Here is a 17,405-nt window from a genome sequence, read left to right as displayed (position 1 = left end):
AGTGTCCCCTTTGGCCCCTGTGCTCCCCGCAGAACGAGTGCGAAGGGGACCTGGCAGAGGCGATGCCCGCGCTGGAGGCCGCCCTGGCCGCGCTCGACACCCTGAACCCCGCGGACATCTCGCTGGTGAAGTCTATGCAGAACCCCCCGGGCCCCGTCAAGCTGGTCATGGAGAGCATCTGTGTCATGAAAGGGCTGAAACCAGAGAGGAAGCCGGACCCCAGCGGCAGCGGTAACCCCCTGCGCCCAGCCCCCCGACCCCCCGGCCCAGGCCCGTGGGTGGCGTGCAGGGTCCTGGAGAAATGATGAAGGCTCGGGGTATGTGTGGGCACCAGAGCGTGCTTCCATGTCCCTCCACCGTCCTCCCTCCTCTCAGTCAGGGAGATGCGGCTATCGGTAGGGGAGGCCTGGCTGAATCGAGGCCCGTACCTGCAAATCATTGCAAGAATGAAGGTCATGAAGACAAAAGGGCCACGTGGGGTGTGCAGGCACCGAGGGCGGTGTGGTGTGGGCGAGAGGCAGAGGGAGCACGGAGAGCTGGGGGAGGGGGGACCCACGCACGTGGCGCCAGATCCAGAGAGACAGGGGAGAGACCCGGGGGAAGGGAAACACAAAAACAGGGGCACCCAGAGGCCGAGAGCGGGAGAGAAATGCAGACAGGCCCAGAGACACAGAGACACATGAATGTAGAGGGTGTGGGGAGGAGAGAGACGAGACAAGGACACAGACACGCAGGGGGAGAGGGGAGAGGCGGAGGTGCGGCCCATGGGCTGGTGGAGAAGGATCGGAGGGAGAGACAAGGGCAGAGGGAGGCAGACGGAAACAGGAAGGGGAGGGGGGAGGACGGGGCGACTAGAATCCTGAGGCTCAGAAATGGGGAGAAAGGGGTAGGAGAGGGAGGGGGGAGGGAAGAAAGCACCTCATATCATTGAGCTTAGAAGCATTAATAGGTGACTATTTGGTCTCCTTAAAGTTAGAATCTGATGTAGGATCTTGTATAAAAAGTAGTGTCTTAGACTCGAGCAAGAATTCTAGCTCCAGCTCCACACTGATCAGCGTTCCGTCTTCCCTGGCCGGTTTGACCGCACGAGGAAGATGCATTGGTGATGTGGAGTGGACAAGCAGGGAGTGGGCTTTACAAGGGGGCCCTTAAGGAAAGCAGCCGACTGCGTGATGAGTCGGCCTGAGCAAGGATGAGCCAGCTGGCACTTCGCCCTGGCCGCACCCTGGAACCACCACGAGCGTGAAGAATGCGGACACCTGCCCTGGTCCCGGTTCCTAGAGATCCTGGTTGCACTGGTCTGGGGTGTGGCCTGAGCACTAGCATTCTTTTACAGCTCCTGGTTGGTTCTGAGGTGTGGCCGGGGTTGAGAACAGCACACAGAGCGTGGCCAGGTCCCGAAAGTCAGTTCTCTTCTTGGATCTTTCATCTGCATCGGGCCCATCGTTTGCCTTTGTCATTTCAAAGTTAACACGAAGCGTGTGTAATCCTTACTTAACCCATGGAATGTCGCCAGTCCGTGGGGACGGAGCAGAAGAGCAGCTGACTTAGTGTTGGGCACCTTGAATTTAAACGAAGCAGATCAAAACCTTCCTGGGGAATTTTTGTTTGATTGCTGTGCTCGTGTTAAGAATAGGACACGCTGGTCCTGTTGTACTTAATACGATGTGTTGAGTACAACCTTTTTTTCGATGAGCCTGAGCTTGACAAGCATTGACAGCGCCGTGAACCAAAAAGGCCCGCAACCTTTTTCCAACACGTCCACACCAGGAGCACTGCCCCGGGGTGGGACCGGGGCTCACTGGATCAGCCCTTAGCATGGCAGGTGCTGAGGAGAACGAGGGCCCCGCTACATCTGTGGGCAGGCCGTGGACAGCCTTCTTTCCCTTTGCAAGCATCTCCCCACCCACACCCCTTGCTTTCTCTCGGGCCTTACCCACTCGCCCACAAGGACTGATCGGGTTCCCTCCAACCCCTCTCCCAGACTCGAAGAAGAATATTCAAAACGCACGCCCAGGGCTCCTTCACCCTCCTCACGTGGCTGAAGGGGAGAAGGGGCCACATCCATTCCACGCACATTTACTGATAACTGAATTTCAGGCACTCTGCAAGAGTATAGTAAATGCAGCAGGAGCTCACAGCTTGGAGGGAGAGGCAGACGATAAAAAGTAAACAAAAAATTCGCAGACTGCAATAAGTACTCTGAAGGGAATGGACGTCCTAGCAGCTGAGATGAAAGAACATGCTGGGAAAGGGTTGGAGGGGCCCGCCGTAGCGAGGGACATCTAGGGAAACCTCTGTGGTAGTGGCTTTAAAAATGAGCCTGGAGTCAGGTCAGGAGCCAGCCAGATGCCACATGGAGCTTTGGTGACGGGCTCATGGTGGGGGAGCACTGGGGATCATCAAGGAATTAAAGGGAGGGTCCTTCGTGACCGAAGCCCAGGGAGAAAGGCAGAGATGCGGTAGGTGAGGCTGGTGGGCCTCCCAGACCGTAGTGAGGAACCCAGATTGACTTTCTTTAGACTTTATATTTTTAGAGCAGCATTAAGTGATCTTCCCCGTCCCCCGTCCCCCGTCCGCACACACGCGCAGCCTCCTGTGTTATCGGTGTCCCCCACCCCCTGCCAGGTGGCACGTCTGCTACAACCGATAAACCCACGTTAACGCATCGTCCCGCCCCAAGTCTGCGGTCCACATCCGCACCTGCTGTGGTCTCGTACAGCCTGTGGGTTTGGATAAATGTGTAACGACATGCGTCTGTCATCACGGTATGGTGCAGAGTATTTTCTTTGCTCCAAAACATCCTCTCTAGGAGCACGAATTTTTTTTTTTTGTTTTTGTTTTTTGTGCCAAATAGGAGGAGTCAGTCACTACAAGGCTTTAAGTGTTAGCCAGAACGTCTCAATAATAGTCTTGTCTCTGTGTCTCACCCCGACAGGTAAGATGATAGAAGATTACTGGGGGGTATCGAGAAAGATTCTCGGAGATCTGAAATTCCTGGAGAGTCTTAAGACATACGACAAAGACAACGTCCCCCACGCAATCATGAAACGGATCCGGGACAGGTTCATCGACCACCCCGACTTCCAGCCGGCCGTCATTAAAAACGTGTCATCGGCCTGTGAAGGTCTGTGCAAGTGGGTGAGGGCCATGGAGGTGTACGACCGCGTAGCCAAGGTCGTGGCTCCGAAGCGGGAGCGGCTGAGGGAGGCGGAGGGGAAGCTGGCCACCCAGATGCAGGCGCTGAACCGGAAGCACGCGGAGCTGAAGCTGGTGGAAGGCCGGCTCCAGGCCCTCAACGACGAATTCGAGGAGATGAACACCAAGAAGACGACCTTGGAGGAGAATATCCAGATCTGCTCGCAGAAGCTGATCCGGGCGGAAAAGCTGATCAGCGGTCTTGGGGGAGAGAAGGACAGATGGACAGAAGCCGCCCGGCAGCTGGGGATCCGCTACACGAATCTGACGGGGGACGTGCTGGTGTCCGCGGGGACCGTGGCCTACCTGGGGGCCTTTACCGTGGATTACCGGGCCAACTGCCAGAAGCAGTGGCTGGCCCAGTGCAAGGAGCGCGCCATCCCCGGCTCCAGTGACTTCAGTCTGAGCAGCACGCTCGGGGACCCCGTGAAGACCCGTGCCTGGCAGATGGCCGGGCTGCCCATCGACTCCTTCTCCGTCGATAACGGCATCATCGTGTCCAATTCCAGACGCTGGGCCTTGATGATCGATCCTCAGGGCCAGGCCAATAAGTGGATCAAGAACATGGAGAAGGCGAACAAGCTGTCTGTCACCAAGCTGTCGGACGCCAGCTACGTGCGGACGCTGGAGAATGCTCTGCAGATTGGCACCCCCGTCCTCCTCGAAAACGTGGGAGAGGAGCTGGACGCCTTCATTGAGCCCGTCTTGCTCAAGTCCACGTTCAAGCAGCAGGGCGTCGAGTACATGAGGCTGGGGGAGAACATCATCGAGTACTCCAAGGACTTTAAGTTGTACATCACGACCCGGCTGAGGAACCCGCATTACCTGCCTGAGGTGGCTGTGAAAGTCTGCCTCCTCAACTTCATGATCACCCCCTTGGGCCTCCAAGACCAGCTCCTCGGCATCGTGGCCGCCAAGGAGAAGCCGGAACTGGAAGAGAAGAAGAACAAGCTGATTGTGGAGAGCGCCAGGAACAAGAAGCAGCTGAAGGACATTGAAGATAAGATCTTGGAGGTCCTCTCCCTGTCCGAGGGCAACATCCTCGAGGATGAGACGGCCATCAGGGTTCTGTCGTCCTCGAAACAGCTGTCGGAAGAAATCTCCGAGAAACAGGAAATTGCTTCGTTGACGGAAATGCAGATCGACGAGACGCGGCTGGGCTACAAGCCGGTGGCCGTCCACTCGGCCACCATCTTCTTCTGCATCTCCGACCTGGCCAACATCGAGCCGATGTACCAGTACTCGCTGACGTGGTTCATAGCCCTCTACGTGCACTCCCTGGCCCACAGCCAGAAGAGCGAGACCCTGGCGCAGCGCATCGACTACATCATCGAGCACTTCACCCTCAGCGTCTACAACAACGTCTGCCGCTCTCTGTTCGAGAAGGACAAGCTGCTCTTCTCCCTCCTCCTGACCGTCGGCATCTTGAAAGAGAAAAAGCAGATCGACGAGGAGGTCTGGTACTTCCTTCTCACCGGAGGGGTGGCCCTGGACAACCCCTTCCCCAACCCGGCCCCGCAGTGGCTCTCTGAGAAGGCGTGGGCGGAAGTGGTCCGTGCGTCCGCGCTGCCCGCGCTGCAGGGCCTGAGGGAGCACCTGGAGAAGTACCCTCACGAGTGGAAGCCCATCTACGACTCGGCCTGGCCGCATGAGGAGAACTTCCCCGGCTCTTGGAACTTCCTCCAGGGCCTGGAGAGGATGGTCATCCTGCGCTGCCTGCGGCCCGACAAGATGATCCCGGCCACCCGGCAGCTCATCGCCGAGCGCATGGGCGGTGTGTACGTGGAGGCCCCCACCTTCGACCTGCAGGGCTCCTACGACGACTCCAGCTGCTGCGTTCCGCTGATTTTTGTGCTGTCTCCAGGCGCCGACCCCATGGCAGGTACAGGATGACGGCAGCTCGTCCCTTACGGCAGGGGCGGGGAAGGGAGTCTCAGACTCCAATGGCCTTGAAGGCCAAGCAGTTAATAGTCCAAGGCGGGGCTGGGGCAGCCAAAGACGTCTTCTCCTGTCCCAGGGGGCCAGCTGCTTCGCATCACCACCTGGTAACAGGAGCCCGGCGGGGTCAGATCTTTTGATTTTTCGAGAGAAACCAAGAAATGCAGGAATCACCCATTCTCACGTCTTGATAACTCATGTGAATTTTTTTCCGAAGACTTGGCCAGGGCCAAGCCAGGGCTGAGTGTAGGCTGCGAATTTGTTACCTTTGTCTTAAACCATTTTCACTAATTATTGTTTCTCTCAGCTAGGCTTTTCTCTCTTCTTTTAATTTTTAGAATTCTTTGAATAATTAACACTGCCTGTGATAAAAAAAAAAATGCAGAATGGTGTAGGACAGGACTGTGACTCAATGAAGGCCATTTTGCCCCTTCAAGGGTCATTTGGCAAAGGGAGAAAACATTTTCGTTGCCACAACTGTGGGGTGCTACTGACATCTAGTAGATAGAGGCCAAGGATGCTTCTAAACACCCACAGTTCCCGAGACACCCCCCACAACCAGGGATTCTCTGGCCCGATGTCGACAGGGCTAGGGCCGAGAAATCCTTGCAGGGCAAAAGGTCCATCCACCTCCTCTCCCTCTCAGAAGTACGCACCGTTGCCCGGTGTGTACCATTCCGGAAATTGTTTGTGCCTGCTGAAAGGTACGCGTTGTTGACAGGAACGGGGTCGTTGTCTGTGCCATTGGGGGGTCTCAGAGCTCGATTTCCTCTGCTGCTGAATGAAGGAAGCACCAGAAGTGCACGTGACGAGGCCGATGTCCTGTGAAAGCTGTGGGCTTCGCCGCACATCCTGACCCAGCCGCAGAGAACGCCGGGCCCCACCTCTCGAAGGAAGTCAGAGGAGGGAGCTGGAGCGAACTGGCTCCCTTCCCGGGTTCCTGTCAAGCATCCACTCACGACTTCTCGAGCCTCTGCTTTCCAACCTGTGTCCTTTATGCGGCACATTTAAACAAGAGAAGCCACCGGAAACCAGGGCAGGGAAAGTGGGGAGGGGGGAAGGCCAGGACACCAGCTGTAAAATGATGACGACATGCCGAGAGGGGACGGGCCGGTTACATTCAGTGGCATGTGTGGCTTATTCCTGTCCCCACACTGCAGGTCTGCTCGGTGTCAGCTTGGGCAGCCAGGCCATGTGCCCCAGAGGGCCTCGCGTCAGGGGGCACGTGCTATCTGGTTGTCCCTCCTTGTCTGGTGACAATGGCGAGTGGGCCCAAGCGCTGTCAACGTGAGCCACGCCACCGCCTCCCTCACGGGGTTTACCAGCAGCCTCTCACCCAGCAGAGCCATCCTCGGTAACACCCAGGCCCAGCACACGGCCTCGGCCAGTTCAGTCAGTGTTCGTGGGTGAGCCCCGGGCACTGTGTTCGGTGAGGCTTTCGCTAAGTCCTTCATGCGGCTGGTGTTGGGACCCGCTGACCCGGCATTGTTAGCAGCACTGGAAGACTGTCACCTACATCCCCCACTTCCTTAGGGGCCACGGAACGACGATGCTTTAATGCTGTCATTCTTTCCATATCTGTTAGCCAGAACTCTCTTTTGTCAGCCCTTTGTTTGAAAGGGGCAGATGGATAAGAATGCTTGGTTCATTCTCCCTACTCATCAGCTTTCAGAATGATGACCTGGTGCCTTCAATGCGTGGATTTTGACATATCGAATGTTTCAGATGTGGTACTGTTTCTTACTCCGCTGTTCTCTTTGATGCTCAGATTATTCGGTCTCTGGCCGTGGAGCCCCTTCAGCCGCCCTTCCTGCATCACCCTTGTGGTTTCTGAGAGCTCCCTCGCTGCCTAGATTCCGTACTTTCCAGGCTCATCTGGGACGCACACTTCTCCAAAGGTCTCCGGTTCATTTAACAAGTAATGGTGTTTGGAGACCATACCCGAGGTCGCCAGACCGTCCATGACCGCTGGGCAGGCCGTCGGTGGCAGGCCTTACTGTCCGCTGCGTCTCTTGTTGGCTGCATCTAACCCGGTCTTTTAATCAGCACTTTGAGTTTTTACCTACAACAACAATGTGTTGCATTCCTGAAAGTTTTATTTGTTTTGTTCTAAATCCGTGTCTTTTTTTTTTTTTCATAGAACTCTGAATTTTGTTAGAGTTTGTGTTTCTTCCTGAATGGTTTTCAGGTATGTTTCTTTTATGGCCTTTTTCAGAGGCTGGAATCACCCAGTAGGGCTGCCACAACAGGTGTCACAGGCTGGGTGGGTTGAACAACAGAAACATATTTCCCTTCCATTCCGGAGCCTGGGAGTCCAAAATCAAGGCATCAGCAGGGTTGGTTTCTGCAGAGGCCTCTCTCCTTGGCCTCTTCTTGGCCATCTTCTTTCTATGTCAACTTCTCCCGTGTCCTCACGTGGTCCTGTCTCTATGAGTGTGCCTGTGTCCCTGTCTCTTCCTATTATAAGGACATCAGCCATATTGGACTAGGACATACCTTCCCTAAGGACCTTGTTATAATTGACCTGCCTCTTTAAAGACCCTGTCTCCAAACTCGGTCACGTTCTGAAGTCCCGTGAATTGGAATGTCAACGTAGGGATCTGGGGGCACGGCATGGCCCATCGCAGAGGCCACATGCAACCCTCGGGGTGTCCTCCTGAGGGCCGTTTATGCCGACTGTCCCGAACAGTGCCGGACTTCCTCACGTACCTCGTAACTGCTTGTTGTGAGCGCACAGTCAGCAAGCTCTGTCATTCTGTGGGCGCCTCGTCTCCCCTGGCTTTGAGGATTGGAACCACTTTGCCTGTGCATACAGTGGCACCCCAGGGTTTTACCACCCTCAGGCAATTTTATGGGAAATGCCTTGGCTCGGGAATCCCACACCGCTGGGCGGAAGGTACAGCCACACCCTCGTGGCATTCGGCGTAGGCGTGGTGTTTTGATTTCCCACCGGAGGGTTTTTGTTGATGTTTTCCACTCAGGCTACAGGCCAGTGACAAACTTCCACATTGCTTCTCGAGTCAGTCGCCAGATTCCTGGCCTGCCTCATTGTGAAGGTGCCGCCCTTGGAGCATCCTAAATGTATAGAAAAGTCTTGGTTCCAGCGCCCTGTCTCTATCGGGTGCAAAGTTATGTCGACCCTCCCTAGACAAACTCCAACCTCTAGAGCGAGTCAATTAAACATGTTGTCTTTTCATGGTGAAATACTATGCAACCATGAAAAACAATAAGGCCTTTACATCTTTACTGATACAGAAAAGATCTAAGTGAAAAAAGCAAATGTAGTAGTCAACAATTCATGTAGGTATAACAGTACACGTGCATTTATTTAAATGCATAAGCTATAGAAAGATTCACAAAATCTAGTGACCTTGGCTGCTTCCGAGGAAGAGAGAAGTGAAAGAGACTTACTCGACATTCACTGTATAAACACTTGTTTTTCTTAGTTAAAAAAAACTATAAAAACCCAGTTCCTAGTTCTTTGGTTGCATGCTCACCTCTCTAGTTTTGAGTTCTCACTTCATTTCCGGCACCTGGAAATTTCTCTTTCTTTTGTGTAAATTTTTTTTTCTTTCACTTTGTGTAAATTTTTTTTTTTTTTAAATGAAGAATGTCTGTGTATTCAGAGCAAAAGAGGAATCGGTAGTATCTTCGTTCACCATCTTACCAGAAGTCTAAAGCTTCCCCAGAGACTTGCTTATTTTGCAATTAACAGAAGCCAGTTCCTCCCGAGCCCAGAATTTTCATGGAACCTCTCCTTCTGTGTTGTGGTTAATATGGTCTTAGCTGGCTTATTCACTCTCAAAAATTCCCCTTTCTTCCCGGTCTCAGGCCTGCTGAAGTTTGCAGACGACCTTGGCATGGGAGGCGCCAAAACAGAGACCGTCTCCCTCGGCCAAGGCCAAGGCCCTGTCGCTGCCAAAATGATCAACACAGCCATCAAAGAAGGGACGTGGGTGGTCTTACAGAACTGCCATCTGGCCACAAGCTGGATGCCTGCGCTGGAGAAGATCTGTGAGGAGGTGATTGTCCCTGAGGCCACCAACGTCAGATTCAGGTGAGACGCTGTCGCGCCAATGCCTGTCTCTGCTCCCCACCTCGAGCCAGACCTCGTGCTGGCGGCCGGGGAGGCAGAGACGGACGAGACACAGTTCTAGCTCTCCGCCTCCCAGAGGCAGCCCTGCGACGAATACTGTTCATGCTCTAAGAAGAGCCAGGAGCATAGAGAAAGGAAGGGACGGTCGGGGAAGCCTGGAGGGCGGAGGAATAGGGGTCTGCCAGGAAGGACATCCCAGGCAGAAGGGACTGCATTTGTAAAGCTAAGATGCGCAGTAAGGAAACACTGAGAAGTTGTCCTATGACTCTGGGGCGTACGTCATAAGGAATCGTTGTGGGGAGGTAAAGGAAATGTGCCTGGGAAGGTAGATTAAATGTCAGCCCATCTCAATTTTAAAGATTATTTGTCTTTAAAAAAAAAACAAACCAATCTCACCTGTAGTCTAAGCATCACTGTCCTCGCTCTGTCCGATCTTTCTTGGGCTCTGTGGAATTGTAACCAGGATCAGAAACAGCTCTTTGCTTTTTCAAGGCTGGGCCCGGTGTTGGGATTTACAGAGCAATGACACGGGCCAGACTTCAAAGCCCTTTCCCATCCTGGTGGTCAGTGGTTCCCTCATGCTGGCCAGGGCTCAGGCTGCGGCCCACGGGCCACGTCTGGCCTGCTGCCTCTTGGGTGCGGCTTGCCAGCAAAGAATAGTCTTTACAGTTTTAAGTGGTTGAAAAAAATCGAAAGAATGCTATTTCGTGACGCATGAAAATTATGTGAAATTCAAACTTCAGGGTCCCTAAATAAAGTTTTATTGAAATACAGCCATGCTCACGTATGTGGTATCTGTGACACTTTCATGCCACAAGTAGCTGTGACAAGGACCCTGTGGCCTGCAAAGGCTAAAACATTTACTATTTGAACCTTTTCAGGAAAACTTTGCCAACTCCAGCTCTAGGCATCAAAGCTTGCTAAAATTTCCATTTTAGTCAGGTGTTCCAGAAAATTGGAAAGTGTTTAGTGTTTATTTACAAAGCCAGACTAGGCCATAGTTGATTATATACATGTAAGACTCACGTAGGATTCACACAAGAGTTTGGCGGGGGCAGGGGGATGGTCCATTCGCTTGAAGGATTTTATTTGGTTCACAACGGTGAATTGATCCATCGACCACCAGTGACACACTCAATGAAGAAAAAATCATCCATGCCGACATTTAGGGTCTTCTTTATAGAACCCAAAAGTCATGACCTCAAGTGCCCGCAGGAGCTGAGAACGTAACCTAAGGGAGTGAGGAGGGCGAGGCACGCGGAACGTTCCAGAGGCCGGGAGCGATCCCCGCGTGCAGTCGGCCTTGGCGCTGGACAGCAACGGGAGCCGTGGGGACAGCAGTGACCTAGGAGCGGCTACTACCCTATGCCATGAAGGAACGCCCACCTCTCGTGATCAGATTTTCTGATCGTTTTGAAGGGAAGATGGCAGTCTAGAAATTTAAAAGAAAGCCCTAGATTTTAAAAAGTCGGCAACTACTTCAAAAGCGCGTTGCCGCCTTGCGTTGGTTTGCATGGTGTGAGCTGCACGTCAGCCACGTGCAGACCGAGGCCAGGCCTCAGGCCACCCGTTTATGGCCTCTGCCCTCCGCCCTCGGCCCCAGGCCTGGGCCCCCGCGGACAGCCCAGCGAGCCGCGGTACCGCACCTTCCCTCCGCCAGGTGGTGGCTTGGCCCGTGGCCTGTGTCTCTAGTGACTTTCCATCCCCAGATACACCTGCGGGAAACCTCTCTAATGTCTCGCCAAAGAAAACCCCGCAAAGTGAAACAAAACAGGACATCACAGTGTGTATGCAGCTGGGGCTCAGGAAGGAAAACAAATGAATGAAAAAGCCCGGAGGACAATATGCCAAAACGTTACCAACCCGCAGGTGATAAAACTATAATTTTTTTTTTTTTTAATGCAAGTTCCCATTTTTTTGTGCGTGGGCATAGATAAACTTTTATATTTTAGAGGAAGAAATCTTCCATATTTGCAAGGCCCGTCTCAAATGCCATTTCCTCTATGACGGAGGTGAGTAAACGTTTTCCGTAAAAAGCCAGATAGTGGATGCTTTGCGCTCCGCGGGTCACATTGTCCCCATTGCAACTCTGCATGACAGCGGCCGTAAATAACGTGGGCGCGAAGGGGCATCGCCAGGTTCCAAAAACACTGTAGCTGCGAACCCAGGCTGCGGCTCGCGTCAGTCGCCGGCCATCATCTGCAGCCTGGGCTGTCCCCACCCCAGGGACGACCCCTCGTCTGCCCCTGGACCCCACGGCACATCATGCCCTGCCTCCCCCGGCCTGCACTCTCGGTTCTATGATGCCCGGTGCTAGCGCATTCTGTCTGCTTGTCCTGTCTCCGCGGCACAGCCCCGCTCCCCACCCCCCAGCAGCGAGGCCGCGAGCGTCTGGGAGCCAGAAACCAGGCTTTGCTCGCTTCGGCCACGCCTGGGGTGCCAGGTGTGGGCCAGAGCAGGTGCTCGGCGAGCCCGGGAATGACGGGCTGTGGCATGGCGCTCAGGACAGCGGTTGGGAGCCGTGGAGCCCCGCGACCACGTCTCAGTTCAGCTGCTTCTACGTGGCATAAAAACGCCGCTCGAAGCCTCCACGCCTCTGCTGCTCGCTGACGAAGGGGGTCACAAGCCCCTCCCCCTCAGTGGCTGTGAGGACGGAAGTCCACAAGGGACATCGAATTCTTAGCAGGGGGTTTGGCATCTACTAGTGCTTAATAAGTAGTAGATATTTTGCTGTTGTTGTTGTTACCTTTTCTAGTTTAACTCATTGCATCGCTCTAACTAGTTAGGTCTGTTGTCCTTTCAGACTCTGGTTAACCAGCTATCCGTCGGAGAAGTTTCCGGTCAGCATCCTCCAGAACGGGATCAAAATGACCAACGAGCCCCCCAAAGGGCTCCGGGCCAACCTCTTACGCTCCTACCTCAACGACCCCATCTCGGACCCTGTGTTCTTCCAGAGCTGCACCAAACCCGTGATGTGGCAAAAGCTGATGTTTGGTCTCTGCTTCTTCCACGCCATCGTGCAGGAGAGGAGGAACTTCGGGCCCCTGGGTGAGAGGCGGCAGCGCGCCCAGGTGCCACCGAAATGCTGGGAGGGGGGGTGTGTTCCCCGTGATACCTGGGACACGCTTACGCTAAACGTGATTCGTTGTTCATCTGAGATTCAAATTTTACCAAGGTCGGGTGTTTTTATTTGGTAAACCTGGCAGCCCTATAACCAGGCCACTGTCAGCGTCAGGGAAAGAGGCGTTCCTTCAGAATCGGAGGTCCCCTAGTTACTGAAATGATGCAATCCCGAGAGGCATGTGGGCCCAGCATAGGTACCAGGGCCATTCTCCAGGGAGCTGTCACGAGGTGATTTGTGGCATTTTAGGTAGCTCTCTTTACATGTGCTTAACAACGAAAGAAACACAGCTGGGACATTCGTCTGTGCTTCTTGAAAAAATAAAAATAAATTTCTTCCTTTACGTACCAATCCATGGCTTAACTTTGACCTGATGCTCGTGTTAGAGCAGATCATCAAACTGCCGAAAACAGATCCTGTGTCATCGTGCTTTTAAGGCTGGCTGACCCTCCCCTAACCTGTGAGCTGCCTCTGAATCTGTCCAGCAGCCTCGAGTGACCCACTTCAGGTCACTTTGCGTTAGGGACGGAGGCAGACCGTCCTCTGGCTGGTTCTCTGAGCAGCGTCTTCCTTCTGCACACCTCAGTCCGGTTGGGTCCCCGGGCCGCCCGGCCCGTCCACAGAGGGGTGCGGGAACGAGACGGCCAGGGCGGAGGCGCCTGCCTTTCACACGCCACGCTCTCCCTCCAGGCCTGGCCTCCAAAACCCATGCAGGTTTCGCTTGCAGCCAACCGCCCAGATGTGTTTTGTTTGCCAGAACAGATTTTTTTTTTTTTATTGTGCTATATTTTTCATTTGAACGTGAATGTTTAGGAGGAAACGAAACGTTTCTATTGGGCACAGGTCCCACTGTCCCCTGCTTCTCACCCAGGCCCAAGTCATGCAGTTATGTCATTTGTCAGCCCCACTGGGCACTGATTATCGTATCCTTGGAAACGTAAGAGGTAGCTTCTTTAAGGCCAGCCATTCACTTCTCCCGTGACCACAAAGAGGGGGCTTCTCAAAGCTGGCTTCATCCTGCCGCCCTGTCGTAGACACTGCTCTCTAGCTAGGCCGCAGTGTTATTTTTGGAGCCCTGTGCGTTACCTGGTGTCCCACCAGGGCAAGTAAATTCTCATCCTACAAACCCCAGGGTGTTGACACCTTCCCTCCAAAACAGGGAACCCACAGGACATTGCTTTTGGAGCGGATGCTTCCTCAGGCGGTGTGGTTCCCATGTTGGCAGTGAAGCTAACAGTTGGCCCAGTGCTTGACAGCACAGGGGTGAAGGGCCCTTGGTCCCTACTGGCACTTAACTCTGCCAGTGCCACCCCCAAGTGGCACCACTGAGCATGCCCAGCCCGGCAGCCTCTGACCCTTCTCCGCCTCGTGCAGGTTGGAACATCCCGTATGAATTCAATGAGTCGGACCTGAGGATCAGCATGCGGCAGATCCAGATGTTTCTGAACGAGTACAAGGAGGTGCCGTTTGAGGCTCTGACCTACCTGACAGGTGTGTATGGGAGGGGCCGGTGCAGCCGGGGACCTCCAGGATCTTGCCCGCCCTCCCTTGACTCCCCTGCTGCATCTCCAAGCGTGTATTTACTCCCCCGTTCTTTCAACAATCATCGAGCTCTTACCAATGCTGGCCGCCATGCCGGATGTTGTTTTTAAAAAAAAAAACAGCAGCAAAATTAAGATATAGTTTCTATCCTCAAATGGTTCACAAGGAGAAAAATATTTTTTTTTTAAAAAAATGACAATGCAGTGATGAGTTCGACAAGAGAAACACTTGTAAAGTAGAAAGGCAGCCGATGATTAAATCTCAGGGATGGAGCAGGGGATAATCACTGATGAAGGCAGGAAGATGGGTTTGGAGGGCTGAGTAGGAATTTTATAAATGGAAGAGGGGGGCGGGGAGACGTGGGAGGGGGTGAAGGGGGCGGGGCCCTGAGGCAAAAACTCACTGTTTTGTGTTAAAGCAATCCAATCAGCAATCCAACCAGCAACCTTAGATAAGGCGGAAGCAGCCCTCAGGATAAACTAGAGAAGAGGTGCTAAGTGAATGGAGTGTCACTAGCAGAGGTCAAAATGCAGCCAGTGGGGACCCAGCAGCTTCAGGGCCCCCCAAGCTCCTTCCTGAGTCCCTCCCCACCCCCCACCCCAAAGGCGCTTGTCTGGATTAGCTACCCATGCCTGTGGCAGGCACTTTATATCCATTGAAACACCCAAACCTGTAGAAAAATTTTATAAGAATTTATTTGAGCCAAATAGTGGGTATACCTGGACTCAAGAACTCGACAGACTGAAACAAAGGCTTCTCAGAATAACAGTTTGCAGCGGAAGATGCCTTGAAAGTGGGAGGAAGCAGGGTGGGGATGGGATTATAGGGTAACAAGATTATTCTCTGTCTGTCTGTCTTTGTCTCTGTCTCTCTCTCTCCCTCGAGGGTGGTTATGGCTTATTGCAAAGGCGCGTTAACCTAGATGCACAGAAAGCATCGATGGTGCTTGCAGAAGGCAAAGAGGGGCCTTTTACTACAGGAGTTACAGGCCTGGGGCGTGACCGCCCTCCGTGGCCTGCCCTGCGAGGAACTCATGATGTATCTCCCTGTGAGGTGGCTTTCCGTGGGACCCTTTTCATCTCCAGCGTGATCAGTGCGTGGTCTCACAGCCATCTGTGAGCTCCATGTTGTAGCCCCACTTTATGGCGGACGAGACTGAGGCTAAATGGCCATGGTTCTTGACCGTGGTGGGTGGTTTTGCCCCCCAGGGAGGGGACATTGGCAAAGTCTGGAGACATTTTTAATTGTCGGGCTAAATGGGGGTGCTATTGGGTAGCTGCCAGGGATGGCGTGCATGGGACGACCCCCCGCAACACAGAACGCTGCAGACCGGTGTCAGCGCTGCCGAGGCCGAGAAATCCTGCTCTCGGGTGATTACGTTCGGCTACAGGTCTCGTGGACCTTCCCTCGGCACGATGTCCCCTAACACGAAACTCTGAGCGACACACGCAGCGTGTTGGTCTGTTGAAGGAGTGAGCCATGTTCCTACCGTTGCCAGGCAGAAGCACAGGTGCACGGTAGTCGGGGACAGTGCCGGCCACCGCCGTTCAGACCCCGCTGCTCAGCCCGCGTGGGCTAGCTAGGCCGAGGTGACCAGCAGTCCCCAGAGCTCAAGGGTGCGAGACATCAAAGATCCCTTCTTGCCCACTCTACGTGTCCAGCGTGGATCGGCCAAGGTCTGGAAGACGCCTGAATATTAATAGTTACCTTTGGTGGAATTGTTGGTGATTGTACTGCTTCTCTTTCAGTTTATCTCTATTTCCTAATTTCTAATGTGGTGAACGTGGATTGTTCTTGTAAAGACCGTAACACCAAAAAGGCCTGGTCCCATCCCAGGCCGCGTGTGGTTTCAGCCCCCCTGGATCCCAGCAGAGCACCTGGGCTCGAAGAATCAGTCCTGTCAGAGGTTAATAACCAAGTTCATTGTGACTGTCCCTGGGCTCAACTCCTTCCTCTGCCCGTTGTCCCCAGGGGAGTGTAATTACGGAGGCAGAGTGACCGATGACAAAGACCGGCGTCTCCTGCTGTCCCTTCTGTCCACATTCTACTGTAAGGAAATCGAGCAGGACCATTACTATGTTGCTCCTGGAGACACTTACTACATCCCTCCCCACGGCTCCTATCAGGTGAGGGGCGGGGAGGAAGAGGCCCCTCTGTCCCCCAGGGCGTCTCAGCCATCTCCCTGTGGCTAGAGGCTGTAGTGCAGCCAAAGAGGGCCCAGGGGTAGCCTTGAGCTTGCAGATTTGGGTCCATAAGCTATTTCCAATATTCCAGAAAGCCTACAGGAGAGACATCATTGCCGTATAATGAATACTGGGTACTTGGTAGACAAGGTCTTCGAAAATCTGAGGTCCATCTGCGGGGTGGGGAAGGGCATTAGAGTGAAGCTTTGTAGTGGACGGGCTGAGAAGTGCTACTTGAAATCAAAGGTTCAGAAGGTGGCAAAGGAAGGGACCAGAACACTGGATGGGGCGAGAGAGAGGAGAGGAGGAAACGAGAAATCAAGGGAGGATGGAAGGGGCTTCTTTTATTGCACCCCTTTTCTATGCCAAGGCTTTGCCCCTCATAACCTTGCCCCTTATAACCTCGTCTGTCTCCCCATCGACAGATTAGGGAACGGGTTTCAGGCTCGAGGTTATACAGTCACTTTGTGTCGAGGCTGGATCCACATCCAGCTCTGTCTGACCCTAAAGCCAGAAAACACAGAAGAGCTTGGGATGTGTTCACCCAGTGTGCATGTGTGTGCACGTGTGTGCGTATGTGCGTGAGTGTGTATGAGAGCATGTGTATGTATGTGTGTACGTATGTGTGCATGCATGTGTGCACACATGTGGATGTGAGTGTGAGTACATGTCTGTGTGTGTATCTGAGATCGTGTGTGTATGGATGTGCATGTTATGCACATGCATGTGTATGTGTGTGCATATCTGAACATGTGTATGGATGTGTATGTGTGAGTACGTGTGTCTGTGTGTACATGTGTGTGTGTGTTATGCACGTGTATGTGTGTGTGCACGTCTGCATGTGTGGATGTGAGTTCTGTGAGTACATGTATTTGTGTCTGAGATTGTGTGTATGACTGTGTATGCATGTGTGTTGTGCACATGTATGTGTATGTGTGTGCATGTCTGCGCATGTGTGTGGATGTGTGTGAGTATGTGTCTGTATCTGATATTGTATGCGCACGTGTGTATGTCATGCACATGTATGTGTATGCATGTGTACAGTCTGTACACGTGTGTGTATGTGTGTCTGTGTACATGTGTGTGTGCATGTGTGCGCATGTGTGTGGATGTGAGGGTATGTATGAGTACGTGTGTCTCTGTGTACATGTGTGCATATGTTATGTTGCATGCATGCATGTGTGCACACCTGCACATGTGTATGGGTGTGTATGTGAGCACGTGTGTCTCTGTGTGTGCATGTGTGTGTTATGTGTGTGTGCATGCGTGCACATCTGTGCATGTGTGTGGATGTGAGGGTATGTGTGAGTACGTGTGTCTCTGTGTG

The 17,405-nt window shown here is 53.4% G+C and overlaps 1 protein-coding gene across 1 annotated transcript in view; it reads left to right on the top strand.

Moving 5' to 3' along the window:
- DNAH3 (dynein axonemal heavy chain 3) overlaps positions 1 to 17,405 on the top strand; it is a 149,540-nt gene that overhangs the window by 123,498 nt on the left and 8,637 nt on the right. Inside the window, exons 51-56 of the mRNA XM_023523811.1 lie at positions 33 to 231; positions 2,939 to 5,080; positions 8,968 to 9,193; positions 12,036 to 12,280; positions 13,728 to 13,844; positions 15,867 to 16,021. Of these exons, the coding sequence (XP_023379579.1) occupies positions 33 to 231; positions 2,939 to 5,080; positions 8,968 to 9,193; positions 12,036 to 12,280; positions 13,728 to 13,844; positions 15,867 to 16,021 (3,084 nt within the window). The remainder of the gene's footprint in view (positions 1 to 32; positions 232 to 2,938; positions 5,081 to 8,967; positions 9,194 to 12,035; positions 12,281 to 13,727; positions 13,845 to 15,866; positions 16,022 to 17,405) is intronic.

The sequence above is a fragment of the Pteropus vampyrus genome, unplaced genomic scaffold, assembly GCF_000151845.1.
Source record: "Pteropus vampyrus isolate Shadow unplaced genomic scaffold, Pvam_2.0 Scaffold417, whole genome shotgun sequence".
In the NCBI taxonomy this organism is placed as follows: Eukaryota; Metazoa; Chordata; class Mammalia; order Chiroptera; family Pteropodidae; genus Pteropus; species Pteropus vampyrus.
Note: the sequence above shows the minus strand (reverse complement) of the source record. Positions and strands in the feature narration are given on the sequence as shown.